General features: G+C 44.5%; 1 protein-coding gene across 1 annotated transcript in view; it reads left to right on the plus strand.

Moving 5' to 3' along the window:
• Positions 1 to 27,064, plus strand: part of LOC138073034 (T cell receptor alpha chain MC.7.G5-like) — a 570,790-nt gene that overhangs the window by 495,548 nt on the left and 48,178 nt on the right. The window contains exon 4 of the mRNA XM_068964442.1: positions 2,625 to 2,674. Within this exon, the coding sequence (XP_068820543.1) occupies positions 2,625 to 2,674 (50 nt within the window). The remainder of the gene's footprint in view (positions 1 to 2,624; positions 2,675 to 27,064) is intronic.

Here is a 27,064-nt window from a genome sequence, read left to right on the forward strand (position 1 = left end):
AAAAAGAAGTCTCTGCATCGTGTGATAACATTTTGATATCTTATTTATCATCTTCATCCCTGAAATCTACTCAGCCACCTACTATCTCTGTCCTAACAGAGGGAAGAGGGTAGACCTTTCCCAGGAAAGAGGAGGCCCCTGGAGAGGACAGACAGCTATCTCTGTCTAGTGAGGAAGGGGAACAGAGGTGATGCCACATCCCTTTCAACCATGCTGACGCTTCTAGTTTTTGTAAAGGTGTTCACTCCTGTGGGAATGAGGTTAGTGGGAAACTGACATTTTGGGACCAAGACTAGAGGAATCTTGAAACTCAATACATACTATCTGGTAGAATTAATTTTTTTTTCATCTGAAAATTGTCAGAGAGATATTCAAATGTTCTTTGAGGAAGAGGAACAAAAGATGAATGATTAATACAATTCTATTTATAAATATTTATTAAATGCCCACAGTTTTCCCCAGGGATCACCTGGGCCAGTTTTGGAGGAGGTGGTTTCATTGCCCTAAGGGAGGAAAGGTTTTGTCAATGGATGAACAATGACAACAGATTTACCTCTGAGACCCAGACACGGTTAACTGTGGCCCTGGGTAAGTAGCTTGTCTTCAGGGGGAAAAATAGGTACACAGCAGCATGGATAATCTAAAACACAAGATCGTCAAAAATGGCATTTTATTATTGGCTTTTAGCACACATTTCATTATTTTGTAGGGCCAGTTTCTCTCCCCAACTGTAAGTTTTCTTGATCTATTAAATATATGGGGGGAAAGCTTTTCAAGAATCATAGGTTTCTGAAATTAGGCTCACAGTCAACATAGGAAGAAGTGGTACCTTTTGTCTTTCCAGTAATGAAAAAGGGGACCTGACATCCCTCATATACTTGATGCCCACAGAGGTCTCCTTTCCTGTTGTTGGTCAGAACCAATGGTGAACCACCAAGCAGTTATGATTTTTATAGATCTGTACAAGATGGGAATAAGAAATAGCCTACAAGATGTTCAGGATATGGGAGTCTCCGCTGCCCAGGAAGGCAGAGAATTCTGGACCCCTTAACGTGATTGGTCCTGGTGACCTCATGGCCTGAGTCCTGGGCTGCAAGACAACCCTAAGTGACCTTGCTTACCAAGCTAGCCCCCTAATCAGCCCAGAGACAGGCTACATCTGAGAAGAGGAAGTCACAGCCCAGCACTAAGAGGAACTTTTGGTAAAGGGCCCAGGCACTGTGTAAAGAGCACCGAGAAATTCACCTTTGGGAAAGGGACTCAGTTAATTGTAAGCCTGGGTGAGTACCTCCATTTCAGATGTAGTGTTAGCAAAACCCCCTCAGCATCTAACACCTAGCAACCAGAGAGCTGGTGCTGGTGGCTAGATGATGAACTTCCTTATCCTTTGGGAAAAGACTATAAATATCGAACCACCTTTCCGGTGGATAAGCAAGAGCCTGTAGTTTATGTAAAGGTGTCTGCTCCTGTGGGAAGCAAGGCAATTTACATTCGGAACCGGAACTCAAGTGAGAGTGAAACTTAGTAAGTACTACCTTTAAACCAAAGGTGTCAGTTTATTTGGTTTGGTTTTTGAATTATCTGGAAGCTCCAAAGGAAGAACCCTGAGGATTTGGTTCCAAAATTCTGACTTCAAATTTCTAAAGAGATCTAATGTTAAGGCAGATGGTAGGCTCAAAAAACTCTATTTCCCTATGTGTAAGTAGAGACCTACTTTTCTCTTCTCTGCTTATTTGTTTTGTTTAGGAAATGGGGAGGAGGACGAGACACTCTGGGAGGTTGGGAGGAATAGATTTGCACAGTATTTGGGGATAGATTCGGTCCAGAGAAGCAAACCAAAGAGTAATAGCTCAGATAGTCCTGAAAGACCACCTAACTCACTTCTTTAGTTTTGCAAATAGGACAGTGAAACTCAGAGAGGTTTGTGAACTTGCTCAAGGTCACACAGCTGAGCCTGGTCTGGGACTAAGCCAAGACACCTCACAGCTGTGACCAGGCCAGACCCAAGAGAAAAAACATCATGGTTCTTGACTGAGCAAGTTTATTTGCACCCCAAACATTCTTTTTCCAAGATTTAGTGAACTCAGAACAGAACCCCAGGGTTCTAAAGAGCGATAAAATCATCACATGCCTGTTTTGTGGGGGAAAGTCGACTAAAGTCAAAACAGCTAAACCTGATCTTAGCGGAAATGTTCAGCCATCTGCAAATGGAGGCAGGGATGCAAAAAAGCTTAAATGAAAATGCTGTTCTTGTCTTCAGACAATTGACTGTGACCATCAAACACTATCTATAAATTCTGCATTGCTAATTTCTCTCCCAGTGGGATTTTATATTCTATGATAAATTGCATCAGCTATGCAATTACTCTGGACCACAGAATGTGTATACAGAATCGGCTTGCTGAGCCTTCCTGTGTCTTAAAGTAGCAATCATATCTCTGGACATATCTCTCAGCCCTGAAGCTCTGAGCTACCACCAAGAAAGATACCATCACTTATCCTGTCTGAAAAGCTTAGAGGCTGAAGGAAATTTTTAATTCTTGGGAAGCTCAGCAAAGTTGGGCTCACTGAGTTGACCCCTCCGGTTTTTGCAAAGCCTCGGAGCATTGTGTTCAACAAACCAGTGGCTCTAAGATGATATTTGGGAAAGGGACTCAGCTCACAGTGCAACTTGGTAAGTGGAAAAAGCACTGAACCTTCTTGAAAATGGTATGAGACCCTTTTACAGCAATTCGTGGGTATGTGACTTCTTGGCCCATCTCTGCTCATATGCAAGTTCTGCCTGGCTAAATGATACCCTCTCCATATCCTCCAAGATGGTCCAGTCATGAAGGTGCATCCATCCAGCTAAATACAGCTTTTGCTAAATTCTCACAAAATCACTTACCCTCCTCATCAAACTGCTGGGTAGTTCTATTACCCTCATAGCCCTGCTGGTTTACCAATTAGAAGAAGAGAAGTACACAAGGACTTGGAGCTTTTTAGGGCATTGTGAAAAGAGCATCACTGCCAGTGTGTTTGGCTTCTGGGGAGGAAAATAATGATGATTTTTAATTGCTTACTATGTGCTAGGCAATGGGCTGCATGTTTTCTATCCATTATCATAGCAAATCTTTGTACCAGCTATGTGGGTTAAGTGTTATTATTATCATCATTTTATAGAAGAGAACTTCTTTCATTTTCATATTTTATATTCTTTTGGAAGCTCAGAGAGAGGTTGAATAACATGTTCAAATTGAGTGAGAAAGAGGGCCTAGAATTTAATTCTTGGAACTCAGATTCCAGAATTTAGTGTTTACTAGTGGGGGAGTGGATTATGTTTTGGGGGGAAATCACTGATGCTTTGGTCTCTAAAGTTGCTAAAACAATCCCTAGAGAATTGTGCTCTCAGCTAAGCAAGCCAGGGATAGAGCAGCAGGGCCAGTGCAACCCACATACAGATCCTAGTCCTTATAACAACATCACCATGCCGCACCATCCTCCCCACTTTTCTCCCCACTTTACAGACAGGGAAATGGGTGCAGCAGGTTAAGAAACTTGCCCTTGGTTCCAAACCCAAGACTCTCTGACCCCAAAACTGAGCTATTTCAAATTAATTGCAACTGCTAACCAGCTAGGTTAAGTAATTCATTAATGGCAGCAATCTAATGTTAGGTAAAGATGGATTAAAGTGTTTCCTTAGCTCCTCCCCCTATTCAGGAACGACTGTACAGTTTCGTGATAGCACAACATTGTGTTTCCACTTTTGTGCTTCCTTTGGGAAAGATGGAGGAGCCCCGGCCCCCAGCACCTGGTGGAAGGATCTTGGTGGTATTTGTAAAGCAATCTGTGAGGGTGTAACTCAGGGCGGATCTGAAAGACTCCTCTTTGGAAAGGGAACGAAGCTGACAGTAAGCCCACGTAAGTTTGAGTAACTAATGCTTCCAGATTTCTCTCTGGAACCCTGATTCTTAAATTTCCCACTCTGTTTTATAATCAAGTCCAAATCATGGCAGCCCCATTGATGGATTCCAATTGAAACAACCGATGATATATACCTACCTCATGCGATACTCTGCTGTTTACCCTCACATGCTATTTTATCTAACAGACCAGAAGCTAGTGGAACATTTAAACTAAGGAGTCAGACTGTTAGAAAGTTTAATTTCGTATTATAACTGGTGGGATTTTCCATGAGACTAAGAGAAAATCAGTTAGCTCGCAGAGCCTCTATTCTCTCCCTCTGTAAAATGTGGGAGGCAGTTCCTACTCCTGTTTTACCAGAGCAGGCAGGCTGCGGGGGGATGTTGGCACATTTCCAGCTAAGTGACCATAGAGCAAGGAAAAAGAAGCGCCCAGACAGTCCATAAACTCTACCACCAGACCCTCATCATACAAAGCTGGTTTTACCAAGAGAACGCCTGGATGATGAGTAAACACTTAAATAGGTAGTAAAGGGACTTTGAGCAACTGAGCTTTTGCAGAGCCTCGTGTCATTGTGTGGTACCCCATCCAATAATAAGCTGACATTTGGAAAAGGAACAATCCTGAGTGTTAGACCAGGTATGTTTTAAAGATGATTTGTTTCTAAACATAAGCCTTCACTCTTAGAAATTCTGTGAAAGATCACTGAGTTACTCACTGAGCTATTAGCATCTTTGGGGACCTGGTGTCGCCAGTCTTTCTGGCAAGATGCTAATGAGGGCAGCCTCATATGGAGACTCTTTAGGGCTGTTTCTTCTACACCTTTAAGCCTTTGGACGTGTTATGCTGGTTTTGGTTGTTATTGGAGATGTGTGTCTGACAAATGAAATCTGAACTAAAGTTTTAGTGTGTAGAGTAGAAAGCCGTTAGGAAGAAACGATCTATTAGACTGAAGCAATGTAGGGTGTGCAATGCAACCTGACTCAGAAGAAGACAGTGAGATGCAGCCTGTACATATAAATGGCTGAATGACCACTCTCATTCTCATATCTCAGGTGAGATTTTTGCCTTCCTAAGTCCTCCATGTTGGAGAAATTAGGAAAGAAATTGCCTAATCCCGATTATTCTCAAATCGTTGGAGCCACACCAGTTGGGTAAAACCATGTAGGATTTTCTGGTGCTGACATTAATCTCAAGCTAATATTTAGGGAAGTGGTAAAACTGAAAGCAAATACTCAAAACAGATCACGAACTTCTGAAAACATGCCCCAGGATGCTGTTAACCATGATGCTTCTAACTGGAACTTTTTCATTCTCACCTTGGCTGAGCTCAGCAGAGAAGCCCCTTTGAATATCCACTCATTTCTGTGCCCTTCGAAGTGTGAGGGAAGGAGTCCCTAACCCAACATAACAATTCATCTCTCCACCTTGCAATACTCAGAGGGAGATTTTTGAGTGCTACTTACCACTCTCAAAACAAATCTAATTAATTAACTTGACTGTAGTTGAAATTTTGCTCCATGAGGGAATCTCTATCTACTGCAATAGAAGCTCATTCCAGACAATTGTTTGGGTTTTAACTTTTGCTTACAATTCATAAGAGATACCAACTACCCAATGGATATCCCAGAGTAAAACTTCCACTTTCATGGACAAATTAGTGTCCACATTAGAAAGGCTAGAATCAGGAGGTTCTAGTGAGCATTATGTTAGTTCCAGATGACCTTCCTGAAGTCCCTTATGCCTAAAACAGCATAAGAATAAAAAAATATTTCCATGCTGACCTGTGTGTCCAACTGCTAACTAGAGCTCAAAACATGGACCAGTTGGCTGCCATGTTTCCAAATTGGGTTGGATATTTAGAGTCCCCCAGACACTGGAAATGATAATCAGAAAAAGCACATGCTATCCAATTTTTATTTATAATTCTCATCTCTCCCAGAGAACTGTTATAAATTTTCTCCCAGAGGTGTTATATTCATCCTTCTTTTGGTTCTTTATTTGTAACGTGTACAGAGATGAAATATTGGTTGAGATTCAGAAAACATCTATGAGATTTACCTTAAGCTTTGCCTGTCAGAGAGATTCTAAGAGCTAAAAAGATGGGAAGCTGACATTTGGGAACTAGATTAAAAAGAAAACTCAAATTAATCCCAAGGAGCAACGTTCAGTAGATGGTTATTTAGACATCAGCCCCATGAGCCGAGTTGCTCAGATGGCTGCACTGTCCCTATCTTGGGCTTGCCTAGAAGAGTAATAATAATGTGTTCACCCCCAGACCTGTTTTCAGAAGAGAGAAATGTCAGCCTCCGGCCCTAAAAACTCCTGAATTGGTTCATTTCAATAGAGTTTATCATTGCACATGGTGTTCTGGAAGTAATAGAAAAAGTGCATTAGAAGATTCAGCAAATGGAAATGAAATGCAAATTTAGATTGTAAATATAGGACTGCAGTAAATAGATAGCAAAAAGAAAAGATGATGAGATTAGAAACTTACCACATTTCTCTAACCCTAAAGGGGTTGTATCTATGAATAGTTTGAAACTACTGAAGAGGAGGGGGATAGAGAAAGAAAACAGAAGCAAACAGATTTTCTCCTAATCCTTTTTACTTTGCAAAATCAGAAATTGTTTTTCAATCAAATTTCCCCAAGCAGAAGAAAGAAATGATGTCTGTTTTCAGAGTTCAGGGTGTGTGGGTGGGAGCCTTCTAGAACTGATGCTGAGCAGGGCTCCCTGTTGGTGACAAAAGCTAGCAATGTCCCAGCTGGAGAGGAGAGAATAAGTCCAAAAATAAGTGCAAATAAGAGTGTGAAGACAAGAAGGGCTCACAGGCCAGGATTCCCCTTGGATTTTTCTGCCTTGACTTCTAACCTTTCCTGTCTTAGCCGATGGATCAGGTCCCAGACGAGCAGACCCTAGGATTCAAACCACCAGTTTCAAGGGGGAAGCCAGCTTAACTTCAGACTTTGCTTATTCTGACTTGAAAGGTCCTTTTAATCCAGCTGATTTTAGGGAGAGCTCTGTAAAGGCTGGAGGATTTTTTATTTTAAGTTAAAATTCTATGAAGTGGAAATAAAGATGTTAAATATTTGACTGACAGGGAGAACAAAACTCTGGTACATGCCCCTAACTGCTAAAGGGGACATTGACAAGGAGGCAAAGGACAGCAAAGAGACACTGTGCTAAAGCTCTCTGGTTTGTGAGACTAGGGGCCCAGCAGGCTGGGGCACTGAGAGCACAGCAGGCTCCTCTTCAGGGGAGAGAGGGGCCTTGCATACAATTTATGTAAAGCTCTTTGCTGGGGTGTGACTCAGAGGTACAGGCCAGAAGCTGATATTCGGGCAAGGAACCAGGCTGACCATCAACCCCAGTGAGTATGGAAGGATGAAGCCACATGGGGCCCCTGACAGTTTTGTCCTCTCTAGACCACATCCTGCAGGCCCTCCTGGACAGGCACTGCTTGCTTTGCCTGGTCCATTATAGGGAAGCAGATTGGGAAAGACCAAAAAGCCCTCAAACTCCTACCCTTGAATACGTCCCTGTAAAATTCCTTCACTCTCCTCCTCTTCTGCCATGTGTTTCCAGTAAACCAGAATCTGGGAGTTTGATGTGAACAATTTCCAAAAAACAGAGAAACAGTTAGCCTTGAAGTATAATAAAATAGAGACTGTCTGAGTGCCAACCAGGATAGACAATGAGGGAGTAAGAAAAAAAGATTGGTTTATCCAAACTAAGGTGGCAGCTCAGACAAAAAAATGAAAAAAAAATTTTAATTTTTAATAAATAATGTATATATTTATCAAGCCTCCATTGCCTTCTAGAAGCCCAGCTCCCACCTGCAGCAACCAATTTGGGGGCACGTTGTTAAATAACCCACAAGCCATGCTATGAAATCAAGACTATATTGACCCCCAGGGCCCTGCTGCAAAGAGCTGCTCCTGTTAGCATTTTTGTAAAGCCTCCCCTGACTGTGAGACTAGTAGAACTAGCAGCTATAAACAGACATTTGGAAAAGGCACTCTCTTAATTGTGAATCCAAGTAAGTTTGAAGGGCCCGGTGGGGAGTGGGAGGGTTTCAAAACATGTCTTTCTTCTGATTTAAATTACTTGTTCCCCCCCAGAAACATTCCAGGTTAGTTTCCAAATCTGATGCTTGTGTTGGGAAGATATGGGCCCCATCAGAGAGATTAGAACTCTGTTGTACAAAGACTAAATTACCTTCGGCCAAAAACATTCCTATCATCCATCTTCAATGAGATTGTTGGTACAGGGAGAAAAATTGAATACAGGATCCTGAGGGATTCAGCTAAAGCCAGGAAATGTTTGCCAAAAAGATAGAGAGGAAATTGGCATATTGTGACTATGCAAATTCAGTAGACCAAATATAAATCTTCCTGATGTAGATACTAAAACTCCCCTAAATTTATCTCCTGAAATAATGAGACCCAGAGATTTCATTAATGAATGCTGGAAATTCTACAGACAGATTTCTTTTCTTCTTTTATCTTCATTTTCTCTCTCTTAAAGGAACTATTCTCCATCTCCAGTCCAGTAACTGAGGTCTCTGTGAGTGGAACTATCAGATTAACTCAGCTTTTAACCCCTCTTTTCCCTCTCTTACCAAAATTATTAAGTCACCAGTTGATTTAGCTCAACCCAGGAGGGGGGCAAAAATTTATTTGTCCTCTGAATCATGAGAATACAGCAGTACATTCTCTCCTTCATATATGCACCCACACGTTCATAAGGGTAATAACATGTGTTAAATACTTGGAAAAGTTTTAAATGCTATATATATAAAATACTAAGCAACTGCGGTAACTATTGGCATTCCTTGAGAATCTGTGTTTCTGGCGGCTTCAGCGAGTGGTGCTTATAAACTAATGCCGGGAAGACTAACTTGTTATAAAATTTGGGTAAAGAGGAAAAACATGTTGAAAGCACGCCCAGTCTCCTTTTGACATAAGCTAAGCTCCCTTGTTGCTGAGTTTTATTGATTCAGTTCTGCTTTCTATGATTAGGAGCGGATACAGAACTGGGAAGGCATACTGCAAAATACAGCCCAGCCGAAGCTCTTGCAAAACTGGCTGGGGTGGGGTGGTGGGGTGTAAATGCCTAAGTGATGCGGTGCATGCAGTGATGAAGGAGTTATTGCAGCCCTGGTAACAGCCAGCTTGGAATGTTCTGGGCTAGGTCCTGCCTGAAAAACAGTCAGTGTGGTTAGCTCAGTGGTGAAGCTGTCACACGCAGAAGAGCCTTGCTCAGCGGGGGCAAAACCAGCACACGTCTGCAACAACAGAAACAGTGAATAACATGGAATCGTGCATTCAGTAGTCTCTGAGATCCTAGCTAATTAAAGCTTCAAGGGGATTCACATGAGCCACCTGGGAGACTCAAGGACATCACTTTTCAGAGGCTGGGCAGCCAAAACTGGGGACCAGACTGGTTTCATCTTTGGTGTCTTGCTGGAAACACTAGGGAGAGCTCTATGGTGGATGTTCTAGAATGCACAGAGAAGCTGAGAGTTCCTCTCAGTACTTGGTGGGCCACTCAGGGAAATGAGAGCTGTAACCCCTACACAGTAAAATGTAGAAGCAGACAGCCTCACCTTGCAAAGAAAATACCTGTGCAGGGGGAGCATTTTTCCAGAGCTCCAGACAGTAATTGTAGGCCAGATTTTTCCTACAATGGACTCGTCTTCTACAAGGGCTTCCAAGGCAAGGCTGGAGTCCAAGGGACCTTAAATACTATTTTCCTTCAATCAGCAGAGGACAGAGATTATTGCTATAGCGACACTTTGGCACCGTCTGTTGGAGAACTTTCACTGAGAGAAGGCATCTAATTTTGCTTAGGTTCTGAAATTTCAGCAGCTGAAGTATGGTGTGGGGAGCTCTGTAAACTGTGATGCTAGGAAGCAGGAAGAGATGAGAGGGTCATTTGAATCCCTGACTGCTGTCCTTAACGCAGATGTCACTTCTTCTTTGCTAAGTAATAGCCTTTTTTTCCTCACTCCCATTTCATGCTTCATGTTGACACTCTGTTAATACGTGGTTGCTTGAAGAGCTGACTAGAGAGAGTAGCACAAATTCAGTCAAAACAGTAGAAGAGCTGAACAGTTGAATGCAGATAAGGAGCTAAAATATTTGTGCTTCATCTTCGTTGGGGACAGGGCTTGATCACAATGTGCCAAATAATGAGGTTGCCTGAATTTGGCTCCTCACACAGTCTGTGGCATCCACCAGACACAGCCAAGGAGACCCCAGGGCTTCCTATGGTTGTGACTGTCGGCAGTGGAAGCTGTGTTTGATCAAAGGATGCAATTTACAGCAACTCCAAGTAAACACAGAGTAACTCCAAGTAAACTCCAAGCAACCCTAAGAGAGGCCTCAACTAACTCTCCCATTATGGCTGCTGGGCTGCTCAGAGGTCAGGACATCTCAGATGAGCCTATAGGGTGACCAGTTGTCCCGGTTTGTCTGTGATTATGGATTTCCCAAGACAAAGGTCTTTCTTTCCTAAATTCAAAAGAGCCCCCAGGATGGTTGATTACATAACAAAACTCAGATGTAAACTTTCTGTGAGATACTGCTCTCAGTAGTGAGTAATTCAGGTTCAAGACCAACTGGAAGTTCAGTCAAATATGCCCATCATTTTCATTCCTTATGCTGGAGCATGAAGGGACACTCAGGAGATGGTGTTTCCTGAGGCTGGAGCCTAAACCTCATCAAATTCTAGTCAGCCTCCAGAAAGCTGAACACTCTCCTCCTGTCTCCTTGTAATCAATTCATTGTCATCAGAAATGTGTGACACCTCGAAGGGAGGGGAGGACATGTCTTGAAAACTGAGTTGTCCTGAAAATGATGCTGTAAAATGGAAATGAGACCTTTAGAAAGAGAAATGCTGAACATGAGAAATCAGTAAGCTTCAGTATGGAAACGAGAGGAAATGGACAGAGACAAAACACAGCCCCAAGCCCCCGGGCTGGGGAGGATGCAGGAGGTCAGCGTCCCGGGACCAGACGTGCAAAGGGTTCTCTGATCTTAGGTGGGAAGAATCTCAGCCTCACAGATTCGGACCCCTCTGGGTGAGTCTCTTCTCCCTGGAGTTAAAGAGGAAGTTGTCTGTGAGCCTTGGGGGTGCCCCCGGGGTTCTTGTAAAGGCTTCCATCGCAGTGTTAATACTGGTGGTGCCTATGGAAAGCTGATGTTTGGACAAGGAACCGCTTTGACTGTCCATCCAAGTAAGTGTAACAGGTCACAGAAACATACTGGAAATTCTGGGATTTCAGCCTTGGTATTAGTTTTGAGAGAAGTGTGTGTTGCCTAGAAACCAGATCTTGCTTGACGTTGACCAGTAGTCTCCAGGGTCCTGTCTCTTCTTTAATCTCAACATTCATATATTCCATTTTGGATCTTGAGTCTTTGGGTCTAACCCTTTGAGACTCTGGGTCTATCCCACTGCTGTGGAATAAAGCTGACCTTGACCTTGGAAAGATAGGAAAGAGCCTGCTGCTTTCAGAGCCTTCTCTAGACATGATGCCCAACTTTGGGGGTGAGGGTGTCCCTTTTCCAATCGACTCCCCTGAGTAACCCGTCCTACCCATTAGTACCATCCCTCATCAGAAAGTTCTTCCTTATATCAACTTTAAATTCTTCTTGGTGCAGCCGAGGCCATTTTCACTGGTATCATCTACAGTGGAGAGGGATAATTGAGAGCAGAGGTTGAATAAGTCCGTGGCATTCAGTTCAGAATGAGTTTCAAATGAAAGCAGAGAGGGAAAAAAATGAAAACTGAATGGGAATCTAGGGTCTTATTTCAAATCCCTCTATGTTCCCTGCATGTCTCCTGCGGCTTCTCTAGATGCAAAACTACAAAAAGAGAGGAGGCGGCGGGGGAAGGGGTGGGAAAACACACACATCCACTGTTCCTATCACTGAAACCACCAGGCAAGGGATTACAATTAATTCCAAAGAGTTTCAGATACAAGGCTTAATACCTTTCTCCTCGTGGTGACTTGTATCCTTGCTGATAATTAGAGCAGATAGGAAGATTTGGCTTTGGTGTGTTTGCTGCTGCTCCCCGCTGGGAAGAGTGAGAAACTCTGTTTTTTTAAGATTCATAAAGTTCCTTCTGTCAGTCGTTGTAAAACTCTCCACTGCAGGGAGTAGCACGGCAGCTCTGAGTTAGAAAAAGAAAGAGCTTGACTAACCGTGAAGCCGAGAAGCTAGAAAGACCCAAACTCACAGTGTCCCCCAGGTATCCTTGCATTTTAGGACTTTTGTCCCTTTCTTGCAAGGATGCTAATGGAGTCCAGTGGAAACAGATCAGGGAGGCTGGAGTCCTGTGGGTGCTCAGAAACATAAATGGAAGGAATGAGCTATAGGAAGGGGGAAATGTTAAAATATTAAAATGTAGGAATATGTCTTTAACAGCAGCATGATGAGACTGAGATGGGGAGGAGGGTGTCACAGAGAAGGGTGGTTCACTCTGACTGTGTTGCAGGCACTGTTTTCCCAGTCTTTCCACTGAGGGCAAAGTCTTCTAATGCTAAAGGGATGAGAATCCAGGTCTGTGTCTTTGCGCAGGCATAGTCGACCAGGCAGACAGCATGGTCCCTACTCTGTGTGATGGAGAGGGCAGTGGGGATGGAGGGTTGGAGTTTTCTGATTATCATGGTCTCCATCTGCTCTACTGAGGGGCAGCGCCAATTCACACCAGGTGGATGTGGCACTAGAAGTGCCACTCTAAAGCTGAATCTTCGCTTGTGGTGACCATCTTGAATGTGCAAGATGCCTCCAAGAAGAGCCTGGGTCTACTGAACAGGGAGCAGGTTGGACCAATATTGCCCAATTTTTGTTGAATTTCTCCAAGCATAGTATTGTGGGAGCTGAAACTGAGAGGATGACGTTTGAGCCTGGGAACCCTTTGACTGAAATATGCCAAAGGGGTCTGAAAGGGCAACACCACCTGCAGAGCTCTGCTTTTGTTGTTAGCTCTTTGGCAGTTGTCATTTCAGCAAAAAAAAGCATCCACTTAGAAAGGTCAGCTCTTCATTAGCCAGACAAATGAGGACAACATATTGACCAGCAATCAAGAGCGAGGGGCCCAGGTCTCAGCTTCTGAGAGGCTGGCATTTCCAGTCCTTTAATCACGGCAGCCTGTGAATATATGCTGTCTCAGAGAAGGCAGATCAATGGTGCCTGAGGACCTGGTGTCACCAAACAAGGGCTTGGTGATGGAAATGAGATGCAGATGGGGACATGGTGTAGATGGGTGACAACAGAGGAGGGAGAAGACGACCAGGGAACTCACTGATGTTTTTAAAATCATCAGCATGTCAGAAGTTGCAATAATCCCAAGGTGAAGAAGCACATGTTCCTAGCAAGTTTTCTACCATCCCCCAAAGAATCTGACCTAACTGTGGCCCCATACTCTCAGATCTGAAGTTACCTAAGATGCCTTTTGAAGTGGCATCAAGAAAGACTGGGGTCTGAGATCACAGAGTCACCTGTCAGTTATTGCAAAGTGTTCGATGGCTGTGTGACAACTCCTACAAGTTGATGTTCGGGCAAGGGACGAGCTTATCAGTCATTCCAAGTGAGTTTGCCTGTGAGGGTGGCGGGGATAATTACCACAGGCATGGGGCTCAGATGGCTGTGCTGGTGGCATGGTGGTTGAAAACACAAAGCTAAGGGAATCAGGATATATTCACTGTGCTCAGAAAAGGAGGTCAAAGAATGGCAGATATGGGTTTAGTGCCTAAAATGTATTGTAGAGAGCTTGGGCCTGAACATGGCAATTTGAAAAACAAGTCACTAACCTGTGTTCTCCTCACTCCACCCTCTCCTTGCTCATGGGGTACAAGATCAGGTGGGTGAACAATGGACACTGTAATAGGGTGTTAGGGAAGTGAGGTAGGTTGGAAAGGAGCAAGTGATCAGAGCCTCATCTGGGTTAATCCCAAGAAAAGGAATTGTTCCAAAACTTTCACAAAGAAATAAAAGCCTTCCCAGAGTTAAAAGATATAATAAAGAGACCTAATGAGAATGAGCTTCAGAATCATGTGATCATCAGGAGAGAAATTAAATCTTCAAAGAAAAAGAATTTTTTAAATGTCCACTCATAAAACAAATGGGCCCACAACTTTCACTAGACAGCGAGCAGCCCACAAAGCACTTTAACCTTCCCTTTAACCCCAGCTCAGGACTCGGTCCCTCCAACCACTCCTAGTGGTCACAGCTGCTCTAAGCCCTGAAGCTCGTTTCCATTAATGCTCTGGCCCTTGAGCCTGCACAGGACAAGAGATTGGCTGGCTGGCTGGCTGGCTGGCTGGCTGGCTGGCTGTCTTTCTGTCAGGTGGGCCTCCAGGTGTCTGCACCAGCTCTGTTTTCTGCCTGATTTTTGTTGAGCTTCCTATCACAGTGGAACAGCTACGGCCAGAACTATTTTGGGAGAGGGACAAGTTTGACAGTCATTCCAAGTAAGTCAAAGAAAATTTTCCATCCCCATTGTGTTGAGCAAACCCTTTAAATTCCAGAAAGAAATCATCAAGATTCTGCTACTCTTTCTCTAAACTCAGTTCAGTTCAGTTGCTCAGTCATGTCTGACTCTTTGGGACCCCATGGACTGCAGAAAGCCAGGCTTCCCTGTCCTAATTCTCTAAACTAGATAGAATTGTATCTGGAACAGAGCAGAGTCCCTCCCCCTCCACCCCCAAGTGATTCATGCTTGGGAACACAAATCCTCACTGGACACCCCTGGGAGGAGGGGGACAAACGGTGTTACGTGCAGCCGGGCCACCCCCACCAGCTGGCCCCTCACACCTGCACTGACCAGAGAAGCGTGGCCTGTCCTGGCACAGGCCACAGGAGATGAGACTGGGGGCAAGTTTCAGCTGAAAGAAAACAGCCCAGAAGGCTAAAGGAGGGGAAAGAGGCGACTTCAGAGAAAACTGAAATATGGAATGGTATGAAAGCATGAGAAAGATGGCAGGCTGTCCAGACTCATCCTATGTTTAGACCTGAGGGATTCGCTGATGGCACCTGGAGAGAGAAAGGGGATGTCTAGTTCTCTCTCTGAAGAAAATTTGGCAGAAAAATCAAAACAGTTCTCACATGTCAAGCCTCTCCTAATTATAGCCTTTTTTCCACTTTCTCTCAGCTGGTCCAGCAGGAAATGGTATGAAGGGGTCACTGACAGCTTTGATGGTGAAGTATTGGGAGAAGGGGGTTCAGAAGAAATGAGGGTTGCACAGTAGGGTTTGGAGAGCTTGGAGCCTTGGTTTTTGTAATGATTTAGAACACTGTGTGTCTAACTACCAAGCCAGTCAATTAAACTTTGGAACAGGAACTAGACTCACCATCACAGCCAGTAAGTACTTCATTCTTGGTCAGGAAATCAGCTATTCTTTAATTTTTAGGTCACCTATGTGAGATTCTGGAGGTCACACTAGATAGAGCAGGCTTAGAAGAATTTCCACCTGTCCTTTCTCACAAATGGTAGGGATGGGTGTCAGCCAAATATCTGAGTTTTCTGGGGGGAACTCCAGTCTTGAATATTTAATTCAAAGCTGAAAATATGATTCACAATTCTGTTTTTGCTGCTGCCATCATGTGCTAATGTGACATGTGAAGAGAATTCAGACAGAATAACTGCATCTCCACTTTTATCTTGTATGATAATTTGAACTTTGAGTACTGCAGTCATTGGGAAGAAATGGTTGAAACATAGGCTATCAAAATGACAAGCAAGCCATGAGACCCAGAGAAGCAGGCAGACAGAACGCTGGAGAGTATAATTTTACAAAGTTAGTCCAATGTGTTTCTCTTTGCCGATGGTGAAGGTATTTGGGAGGGTGCTAAGAACTGATGCCTTAAGTAGGGCAGAACAATGGGACACGGAGCTCTGGTCCCAAGGGGAAGGTTAAACTTGGAAAATGTGGAGGAGGGCGGTCCCCCAGTGGAGTTTATCAGTGTGACAGCGCATCTCAGTTTAGTACAGTTCAGTCGCTCAGTCGTGTCTGACTCTTTGCCACCCCATGGACTGCATCAGGCCAGGCTTTCCTGTCCGTCACCAATTCTTGAGCATTTAGTAAGTAACAGCATGGATAAGGCACAGAATTAACAAAAAAAATAAAAAATAAAATAAATAAAAATAATAAAAACTATGTCTGAGATGATAGATAGTTGATAGTTGATAAATGAGAGAGATAGAAAGAATGACATAAATCTTGGATATGTATACCCAGAGTACAGTAATGCGAAACGCATAGGGCAAATAAATTTCTTACCTCTAAAATTTAAAGCTGTGGAAAATCTGAACATATAGACTTTGTAACAAAAGACAACCTCGCAAGAACTGGATAGATGGAACCTGCCCAAGTCTGGATTTCTCAACTGTCTTAACCACTCAGTTATCTGGAGGAATATTTTTCTCTTTTTTCTGCATTAGAAATTAAAGGCATGAGTATTGAGGACTTGGATGGCTCAGACTATTGTAGTGAAAATTACATTATAAAGCACCTCCCAGCTAGGCTGGATAAAGCACCTTTAGGCTTCAAAGTCTTTTTCTTCTCTGTCTGGAGAAGGTAGAGGAGTGGTACTCTCTCCGCTCTGTATCCAGGGAAAGGGAGCTCTGAGAGTTGCAAAGCAAGACAGTGACAGAGCTGAGCTGTGGGGACCCAGTGATGGTCAGTAGCCAGAAGTGTTCAGGGGACTGTCCCCAGGTGAAAACATAACTCACTCGGTGAAAATGTCACTCTCCTCTGTGCTACCAAGAGCAACTCAGTAAAAGTATGCTTTCCCCAGCAGGGGACGATTAGAGTGGTTCTAAATCAACTCAGAGCCCCAAATACTCAAAAACTGTAGGTGGAAGCCAGCTGCAAAGAGTTTGTTTCCAATCAATGCATCCAGAAATTTGTACTGATTGGTGGTTGCTGTGGGTTTTGAAGTTGGAGAATATCACAACAGAGTAGAAATGTTTGTAACAGGGGAGTCTGATTAGGGTTAATGAGATGAAAGAAAATTCTGCTAGGGGGTTAGAAAAGCACTGAAAGAAAAGAAATACTGAATCTTTGGAGCATTCGTTCCTTCTAGAGAAGAGTCATAGCATTTATCCTACTCCAAGAAACAAAGAGCAAACACAATGGGAACTCCATACACAATTGAACTTTTCAAATTTGGAAGTTTCTGTGATAACTCCAATATCTTTGGCTTCTTGGCCAAAACCCAGCACATCCTACATGCAGAGAGGAAGAGTTCTGTTTCCAAGACCAAGTCATTCACCCCCAAGCCACCCCACACGCTAAGACCCACGAGCTGTTTTTGTAGAGGAGTTTGATGCTGTGTGAATTATGGAAACACACTGATCTTTGGCTCAGGAACCACTTTGACAGTCAAGCCTCGTGAGTATAAAACGCGCTCTGGCCCACCTTAATCCCAACCTGTGTTTCATAACAAATCAAATAGACTCTAGTTTAGAAGTTTTTATTTCTAAGGAAGAAACAGTGAAATCTCAGTGCCACACAAACACTTTATTAATGTGATTCACTTAAGAATTCCCATGCAGTTAGAAGAAATGTTAGAGTACACACTTGGTTCTTTCCTTGTAGTGACTAGTTTGGGAATATTGAATGGTTTCCTAGTTTCCTCCAAAGGTAACCATGGGGTTTTATATAAACTTAATATTATTATAAACTGTAGAGTTTTTTAATTTTTCAAAAAATTCCCATGCATTGCCTTTCAGAGAGTTAAACACACCAATTAACTGATGTTAAAAGAGAACTTAAATCTTTTAAGGTCTGAAATAGAACTTAAATTTTTTTTCTAAATGTCAGCGTCTCTGCGGGACTGCACTGCTTGCTGTTTGGGTGTCTCGACTTGTCAGATAGAAACCTTAGCCTGTTGTTTTGAGCTAAGAAATTCATCCTGAGCCTGTGACTTGGAGAGGTGTGAGGGAAGATGCGCACTGCTTGGTTTGTAGGGCACTTTGGGATTGGTGTCAGGAGAAAGCCAGCCAGCCAGGTTGGTGAGGTGACACTGGTGACGGATGTCTGCCCTGTTTCTGTAAAGCTGCTGACAACAGTGAGAAGAGTGGCAGCGGAGACAGGCTGACTTTTGGGACCGGGACGCGTTTAGCAGTGAGGCCCAGTAAGTCTGAGAGGAAAGTGGAACATTTATGTCTCTTCCTATTATTTGTTCTAGCATAATTTTTGCATTGTCCTGTTTTACATGCCAGATGTACAAACCATAGCCCCTTTAAATGTCTGTGGCTAAGGGCCTCTGTCCTCCCCATCTTCTCCTACGTGACAGGGGTGTGTTTTGTGGCCTCGTCTGCTCTCATGAAGAAATCAACAGCGGTGCAGTTGGTAGCCGTGTGTTGGCAGTCCCTGCCCTCATCTCCAGTCCCCTTATGTTGTTAGGTGTGTTTTGAGTTTTTACGACAGCAACAAGGGAGGGGAAGAAATGACCAGCAGCTTCAGCAGGGCTGTGAGCTGTTCCTGGTGTCTGAGGGCTTTGGAGCAGCTGTAGCTAGAAGTTCTGGAGGTTCAGGGCATGGGTCTCTGGCAGAGAGATTTATGTAAAGGGTTGACATGGGGTGTGAATACAGGAGGAGGTAACAGACTCATCTTTGGAAAAGGGACTCAGCTCATCATCCAGCCCAGTAAGTGCTTGTGCCTGAGAGCTGGGGACCTCAATGCAGACCGCATGGGAACATTCCCACACCCTGCTGATGAACCTCTGGTCCCATGGGCATATCAGCAAGGTCCTAAGCCCACAGGCACTTTTGAGATGTGTAGATGTGGGAGGGGATAGTTGGGGTGGGGGGTCCTGGATGCTTATTGTGAGTATACCCCTGTTACTGGGGATTCTGGATTCTGGCAGACAAAGGATACCTCTTGGGTATGAATATATAGCAACCGTTTTGTTATCAGCACCTTTGCAATGAAAATGACTCTCATGGGTGTTGTGGACAAGGCTGTGTGGACAGAAGTCTGATCGTTTCTTTTCTGTCTTCATGCCCTCTTCTCCACCTGACTTAGGGACCTTAAGTTAGAACAGTTATTAATCATTTGCTTTCTGAGTCCCATCTCTCATCAAATTCTGACAAGAGAGATTCATTAACATAAAACCCAGAAAGGGAAAGGACAAGGAGTTCAATTCCCAGTGTCTGGGGAGTTGAGCTTGACAACTTCTCAGTCTTCATCAGCTAGCCAGCACCCCATGATGAGTGGAGGTCAAAGAGGGCCACAATGGGTAGTATCTGGCCAGAGCCCCACCACCCTCCTAGGGTTAACGCTGCAGAGTTTGGGAGGTGGATGAAAAGGGACCCCCAAGGGCTTGCCTGGGCAGCCTGTACATGGGGAGAGCTCTGAGTAACAGAGTGTAGGATGGAGACGAGCGGCAGGTTTCTGTCATGGAGCATCTCACAGTGTAACACGGGCAGTGGCGGGAAAGTCATATTTGGGACTGGAACGAGACTTCAGGTCACCCTTGGTAGGTAACAGGAACCTTAAGGTAACAACTGTGTGTGTGTGTGTTCAATCACTCAGTCGCGTCCGACTCTGCGACCCTATGGACTGTAGCCTGCCAGGCTCCACGCTCCATGGGATTTCCCGGACAAGAATACTGGAGTGGGTTGCTGTTTCCTTCTCCAGGGGATCTTCCCGACCCAGGGATTGAACCCATGTCTTCCACATCTCCTGCATGTGCAGGCATATTCTTTACTGCTGACCTACCAGGGAAATCTTTGAAACAGGAGTGCTCTGGAGGGGATATCCTAGCTGGATGCAGTCCTGCCTTTGTTCCAGTGGGAGGTGGTCTCACTGAGGGTACCAGCATTGCTTCAGTATTTGAGCTAGTTTTTATTTCTACTACTGAGGCTTTCCTATCCACCTGTGAAAACAGACTTATCCCTACTTGAAGCTCTTTCAGTCTTTGTTACTCTGTGTGTTTTCTTTGGAGCAGCAGGTTTGGGAATTTATCACCAGGATTATGTCACTCTGAGCAACAGAATGAAAAGTGTTCTCAAATTGAGAGTAGAAAGCCCTGCTCTTCCAGATAACTTTTTAAGGGTGACATGTGCAAATGAGAGGAAGTGGGCTAGAGTGACCTTCTAATGACTTTTTGAGTGACTCTCAGGAAACTTGCTTAATGTCCTACACACTCAACTTCTGAGAGGAATTGTTGGGTTAGACGCTTGGTGGAGTAAGACACTTGATCCTCTGAAAACCTAATGAAATGCTAAACCTCTCCCCCAACACACTGCCGTGTTTCATTATTTACCAATTATGAAATAACTACATGATAATTAACATGAAATTACATAGATGAGCAGTTTGAGTATTTTGAACCCATAATTAAGATGCAAATTATCAACAATCTGGAGCATGCCACCAGGCAATAACTCATATACAGTGGTCCCTGAAGACATACCATGTGTTTGGGCATGATTTGTCTGTGGCATGGGTTTATACCTAATTTGGGAACCTGTTAGAGAGCTGATTCTATGTCTCAGAGTGCCAATTTGGGTTCTGGATAAGCTGTGCTCAGTGCGCTAAGTGCCCACTTGTACAGCCTAGTAGCATGACAAATGGCTCCCTTCCTGTGAGAGAGAGAATGGGACAGTTGTGGTCTTAGTTGGTGCCTCTGCCCCCTGCCCCTGCCACACGGGGAGCCTGGCTGCAAGCTTTCCTTGGGAAGTTTTTGTTAGAGGGTGTACTGCTGTGGCAATTATAACAATGACCTGCGCTTTGGAGCAGGGACCAGACTGATGGTAAAACCAAGTAAGTGAGGGAAGCGGGTCAGTCTGAAAGGCAGTGCTGTTCCCTGCAGTTCAGCAGGATTGGGACACTGCTGCTCCCAAGAGGGTAGATGCACCTGGTTTCTTTGTACCTGAGCTGGTTGGAGTCCATTTCTTGATGAGTTCTGGCAATCCTAAGAATTAGGTCACGAAGAAGTAGAAATTTTCGTTGGTTTCTTCCTTGGCTCTGGATATATAAAAATGGTAATGATAACATGCAAAACCCAAATTAAAAAACCAAACAACTCAGAAATCAGGTTTTCCTCAAGAAGATCCCTTCTTCTCTCCAAGAGGAGCACAGTCAGCTCCTTTGTTGGGTTTTTATTGGATTTTATGGTTGTTGTTATTCTTTGTAAGAACTATGAAAGTGGCATGGTCGCTAGTCCCCAAAATAGCCACTCTTTGACCCCTGTGGTAGATGGCATATCTCAGCCTGACCTTGCAATTGTTCCACGTGTCTCAGGCATGAGTCAGTCATCAGAACTCAGTGTTCTGGGAGCAAAACTAGGGGTTTAAGATCAAGCTCAGATCTATCTGCACAGCCAGCTTTTATTTTTAGAGAAATGTCCTATCCCTGCCAAGGTATTGGGAGTTGAGGCTGTAAAGCAGTGAGACTTTCACTAGAGGGCAAGTGGTCTCCCATATTCCGTCTTCCCCTGAATCCTTCCCACCCACAGATAATTGTAAAGTCCCATATGACTGTGTGAATGTTGGCAGCAGCCAAGGAAAGCTCATCTTTGGAAAAGGCACTATGGTCTCTGTTAAACCAAGTAAGTGTTGGGGGATTTCAGAGACTAATCAATAGTGCAACTAAAAGCACAATCCAGACAGAATGAGGAGAAATTTACCCGCCCTTCCGCCATGAGCCCACAGAGCTGCCCTGGTCCAGGCCCCTGGCTGTCCTCAGTTCAGACAGGCCTGGCCTCTGCTGGACATAGGGCTTCACGACATGTAACCCCCTGGGGGGAGGGAGGGCCCCCTCCCCAGGTTAGCACTTCTCAGGAGTGACCACCCACCTCACTGTGGTGAGTGAGCGACCTTCTCAGCAGTGGTCTCCTGGAAGAGGGCCCTTGGAGACCCACAGTCTGTGTGACTGCAGGGTGATGCAGACATTAGATTTAATGGAGGGCTCCATGAGGAAGAGAGGGGTTTTCGTTTAAGGAAGGTGCACTGTGGAACTCAATGCCGGCTACGTGCTCCACTTTGGCCAAGGCACCTCAGTGCTGGTCACACCCGGTGAGTTCTTGTGGTTAACTCCTTATCCTTTCTGGAGAGCCATCCAAAGGGACCTGTTGAAACGCAGCTGAACTTAATTGCTTCGTTTAGCATGCAGTTGTTAACTGTGTCGGATGTGTGAGTAAGATATGAATACATGTTCCCCGGGAGGCTGGATTTAGTTATCAGTCCTGTGGGCAGTTTGATAAATTGTATTAATACCATAGTCAGTGTTTCTTGAAGGTCCACAAAGCATGTTGAGGCTTTGGGGAAAAAGCAGAGATAAGAGGCAGAAAAGCTCAGTGATAGAGACAGAAACAAACCAATGAAAAGGGAGGCTACCAAAGCAGCAGCGTGTGGCCACAGAAGCGTGTCCTTAACAGATAAGCACTGAGGAGCCGGTTGCACTTAGGCTGTGTCGCCTGGTGGAACTGGACAATCCGGCAGCTGGACTGAGGGCTTGTGTGAGGGGTGGGCAGCAGGAGTTACAAGCTTCTCGTGACTTTCCTCTGCTGGGAGAACAGTGGAACAATCCAACTTTCTCCGGTGTGAGGATGGCCCTCAATGGGTCATATCAGTGGACAGCCCCCTTCTCCACTGTGGGGACAAAGGAGTTCCCCACACAGACTTCTCCCATCACCCAGCCTGGCTGAGTCTACTCTGCGGGAGGGACAGAGGATCCCTGTACCTGGAAGCCTCCCTGTCGCCACTGGATTGCCTGTGATAAAGCAGGGTGTTTATCTAACTTGTGAAGCTGTCAGGGAGAGGGGAGGAGAGATGTATTACAACAAGCAGTGTTGAAAATTTATACGCTATCTCCACCCTCGCAGAGTTCAGTGCTCCGGGGTTTGGGTTTGGGTTTTTCTGTTAGAATTATAGAAACTGAGGTACTTTCCATGCAGGCACACTCTTTGCAGAAATACCTGCCATCTCACACTTCATTTGTATTTTGTCAGCTACCCTCTGTGCCTGAACCAGGTGTGACAACAAGTAACCAGGTTGATTTGTTAACAAATAGAGTTTGTACATTTAAATGAGTGGCCCAGTCAAGCCACTCAGCCTGAAGTGACACACACTTCAGTCCCCTATACACACCCTACTGTCTTTTGCTCACCTCCTCCTTTGAATCTGCCCTCAAAGGGCCTGGAACATTCTTTCTGTAGCAGCCTTGATAGTTTTATCTTTTGAAGGTGAATTTTATTTTTATTAATAAGCAAAAAGCTTTTGGAGCCATGACTTATAAATAAAGGAGGGACTCAAAATAATTACTGGTACTATCATGGTTCCAAAAAATGAGGTATGACTGTAAAATAAGGTCATTGTTATGATGTGTGGCCCATAAACTGATCCTAAAGGGAGTACTTTGAAGGGTTCAACCATCATTTAGATGTTTAAATCCTGACATGTTTGTTAAAACAGCCTCTTTACTTGATAAACATGCTTAAGATAAGCATAGCCTGAGACTGAGGAAGTTTTGCAAGCCCAGACCTAACCAAACCAAGAAGACTTCACTATGAACTGAGATGTTATCCCAAGTAAGTCCCTTTCAGAAAAACATGAGGGCAAAACCTTCCCATGGAAAAAGTGCATACAACATCTTGCTAATTAACTCCAAAGCTACTGTAAGAAAAGGGGAACCCTATGTTGGTTTGTGTAGAGCCACGTAGCACTGTGACTCAGGAAACTACAAATATGTCTTTGGAGCAGGCACTAGGCTGCAGGTTTTAACAAGTGAGTATTACGAGCAAGACATATTATTTTAAATGTTGTTGGTATCTGAGAGGCAAAGGTAACATAAGGGAAATACTTGCTGTAAACTATGGAAGCAAAAATGGCAGCTGCCTGAAGTGGCCATTCTGGGTCCCTCCACTCCGGACAGGAGGGGATGAAGGAGAGCTTGGGACTCACCAACATGAACTTACCACCAATTTCATAAGAATTATATTAATTACTAGAAAATATTTATTGGCTTAAGACTTTGAGAGATTCCTCTAAACACGGGAATTCTTCTCAAAATTGTACTCTCATTCCACATTTTTCACTTGCTTTTCCTACTCCTCTTTATGCCTTTCTCCCTCATCCAATTCAGTGCTTTGTCTGGGCATTCGTGTTTTGAGAAACCATCATGTCCACTTCTTAGCCTGTGACTTAAGAAATTAAGTGAAAGATAGTTGCTCAGTCGTGTCCGACTCATGCGACCCCAAAGGCTGTAGCCCACTAGGCTCCTCTGTGCGTGGAATTCCCCAGGCAAGAATACTGGAGTGGGTAGCCATTCCCTTCTCCAGGGGATCTTCCTGACCGAGGAATCAAACCCAGGTCTCCTACATTACAGGCAGATTCTTTACTGTCTGAGTCACCAGGAAAGCAGGCTCTCGAAAACCTGGACCCTTTCTGTTCTCCAAATCTCTTTCCAGCTGTTTCTCAAATGCTCTGCTCCAGGCAAACTGGACACCTTCTTCCCCTGAATGCTTACAATTGCCCACACCTGAGCCTGGTGTCCATAAATCAGACTCCACAGACCCACCAATGAGAGCAGACTTGCAGACATGAAACAAATTGTTTCTCAGCCAGGAGACCCAGCACAAGTGTCACCAGACTTCATTTCACAGGACAACTTAACCCCAGTAGGAATGTATGGGCTGCCATATTTCCCGCGTGCTTCTTGTTTTCCCTCTGGAGGGGCCCATTCCAGATTGTTGGTTGTTAAGCCCCTGGTCCCCACCCCCCGGTGCCCAGAGGTGGGGAAGAGGGGGGACGCTTTGCCCTATACTCAACAGTGGAAATAAAAGGTAAAATCATTCTCAGATTTTCCTTCAAGCTACCTCAAAATTAAGAGAGGTTCAAAAGAATCACCTTGACAGAATAGGAGAAGCTACCTTTAAAAGAATTATTTTAGGTTTGTCCTTGGCTTGTGTTATCTCCTGGGAAAGGGACAGTAAGAAAGGAAAAGCCTCCACTAGGACAAAGATAGAAAGTAGTTAAAGTCCTTTTCCTGGTGACTGTCCAAGCTGGAGACGAAAGGTCTGGAGCTGGAGTCAAGGGTGAGCTCCAGGGCTGACCAGTGCCTGCAACTGTCTCTAGTTTTTTGGAATGAGAACAAGGCAGGAATTGCCTTATATATTTGAGAGCCTGGGCATCAGAGCCAGGCTCCAGCATCCTGAAAGGGTGGACCAACGTGCCCACCCCTCTTGCCAGGTAGGCAGTGGCAGCTGCCCTCAGTCTCTACCATTGCGATGACAGCATCTCTGACTGTTTTTGCTTTGGGGCCTTGGATAGGAACTGTGCCTACTTTGTCCAAATGAGTTACATGATCTTCAGAACCTCAGGAGAATTATTATCTAAAGCACCAGAGGATAGCTAGGATTTTGGCAGTCTGGGCTTTTATGGGAAAGTATTCTGGGCTTTTGTGGGAAAATTCCTTCTTTAGAATATTTAGAAAGAATACCCTCCATTCATCCAATGTGGAAACAGTTCTGAACTCCAAGCTGGAGCTAGGATTCTGTGCCAGGTTATTACTGTGACAATTACTTAATATTCTCCATGCTCATGGTATCGCTTCTTCCAGAAGATCTTTAGGGAAAACTTAGTTCAGTTTCCAGGAGGTTTTTGCTGAGCTGAAGATCACTGTGTGAATAATAATGCAGGCAACGTGTTCACATTTGGAGGGGGAACAAGGTTAATGGTCAAACCTCGTGAGTATCTCTGCTGAATCCGTAATGAATGTTCTGATTTCTAAAGGAAGCCGTAGCACTAAACTTCATTTGAGGACTTTCTCCACCCAGTGTTTTTAAAGTTAATTCTAACCATTAACCCTAAGGATGGTACGGCATACATATATGCCATATGTACATGTGAAAACGGGCACATAGGTAATTCTCTGGAACAGAAACAAATAAGCTGGAGGATAACAGATTCTTTGTCCTTTTTGTCTTAACCATTTGCATCAGAGAGTCTGGGTTGAACTCAGGGACGGCTGAGCACTGGAGTGGGAGAACCTTCTCCAGCGACTTTGTGAGGATTTTGCCATGTCTGCTGGCCTGGTGAGAGGACAGCTTGGTCTGGAGGTTGGGGGATGAAATATGTAACCTCAGAACAGCCTTTGTGTCCCAACCGTGCTGTAAACTGGCCGCGATTATGAGCAGTCTCCCCCACTGCTTCTTTGGCCAGGATCCCAGCTGGAGGAGCACGCTGGCTAGATTTGGGGAGTGAAAGGGATTTCCTGGTACACATTGGCCTGGTTGGTTTCTGTAAAGCTTTCCATGACTGTGTAATATTGGCAACAACCGTAAGCTGATTTGGGGACTGGGGACAAGTCTGGCAGTAAATCCAAGTGAGTCTTCAAATTAACTCTCTCAAACCTGTCTCTGTAGTTTGAAGTATCTGAGAAACTGTCTCCTCTTTAGAGAGACAGTTTTAAATGTGTGGTAATGAGTAGTGTTCTTCTCTTGTCCACCTAAGCTGGGTCCTCGCCTACCTCTCAATCAAAATAACTAGATAAAACAGTTTGGATGTGCCTGGTGGGAAAGCAATTGGAGTGTTAGACTGTTGTGTTACAGAGCAAACAGGTGGCGCATTTCAAAATAGCCACCAGGAAGCATCAAAAGTTAGACAAGGTGAAACTACACATCCTGTATCATAGCCTCCTTAGTCTACACTATACCAACATCATCACAGGCCATCAGCCTCCAGCCAAAGATCACTCAAGTGCTGCTGGGAACACTCAGAACTGAGGGCCTTCCCAGTGGCCTCCCTGGAGAGCATCTCCCTAGTATGGATTATCCAGCATGACTCAAACCTACCATGTGATTTCTGCATCTCTCAGTTCTCTTTGGCTTACAGTCTTATGGTAGATTTACTAGAGGTAACAGGGAAAGAAGTTGGTTTCATCCTAATTCTGGTCTCTTGAAGAGTTCTCTCCAAGACTCTTAAGAAACATCTTAGGGACCACCCACCCTGCTCAGAATTGTGCCTTGTACAACCAGACTGGTTCCCAGCAGTGTTTTCTGTGGCTTTGGCTAGCTCCCAGGGAATTTCTGGAGCTCCAGGCTGGATCTGTGGGGAGAGGAGTGGGGGTGATACAGTGTGCTCAGAGGATTTGGGAAAGACATCTTTGATAGAAGCGTTAATGGATTTCTAAATGAGCT

This window comes from Capricornis sumatraensis, chromosome 2, assembly GCF_032405125.1.
Source record: "Capricornis sumatraensis isolate serow.1 chromosome 2, serow.2, whole genome shotgun sequence".
Taxonomy (NCBI): domain Eukaryota; kingdom Metazoa; phylum Chordata; class Mammalia; order Artiodactyla; family Bovidae; genus Capricornis; species Capricornis sumatraensis.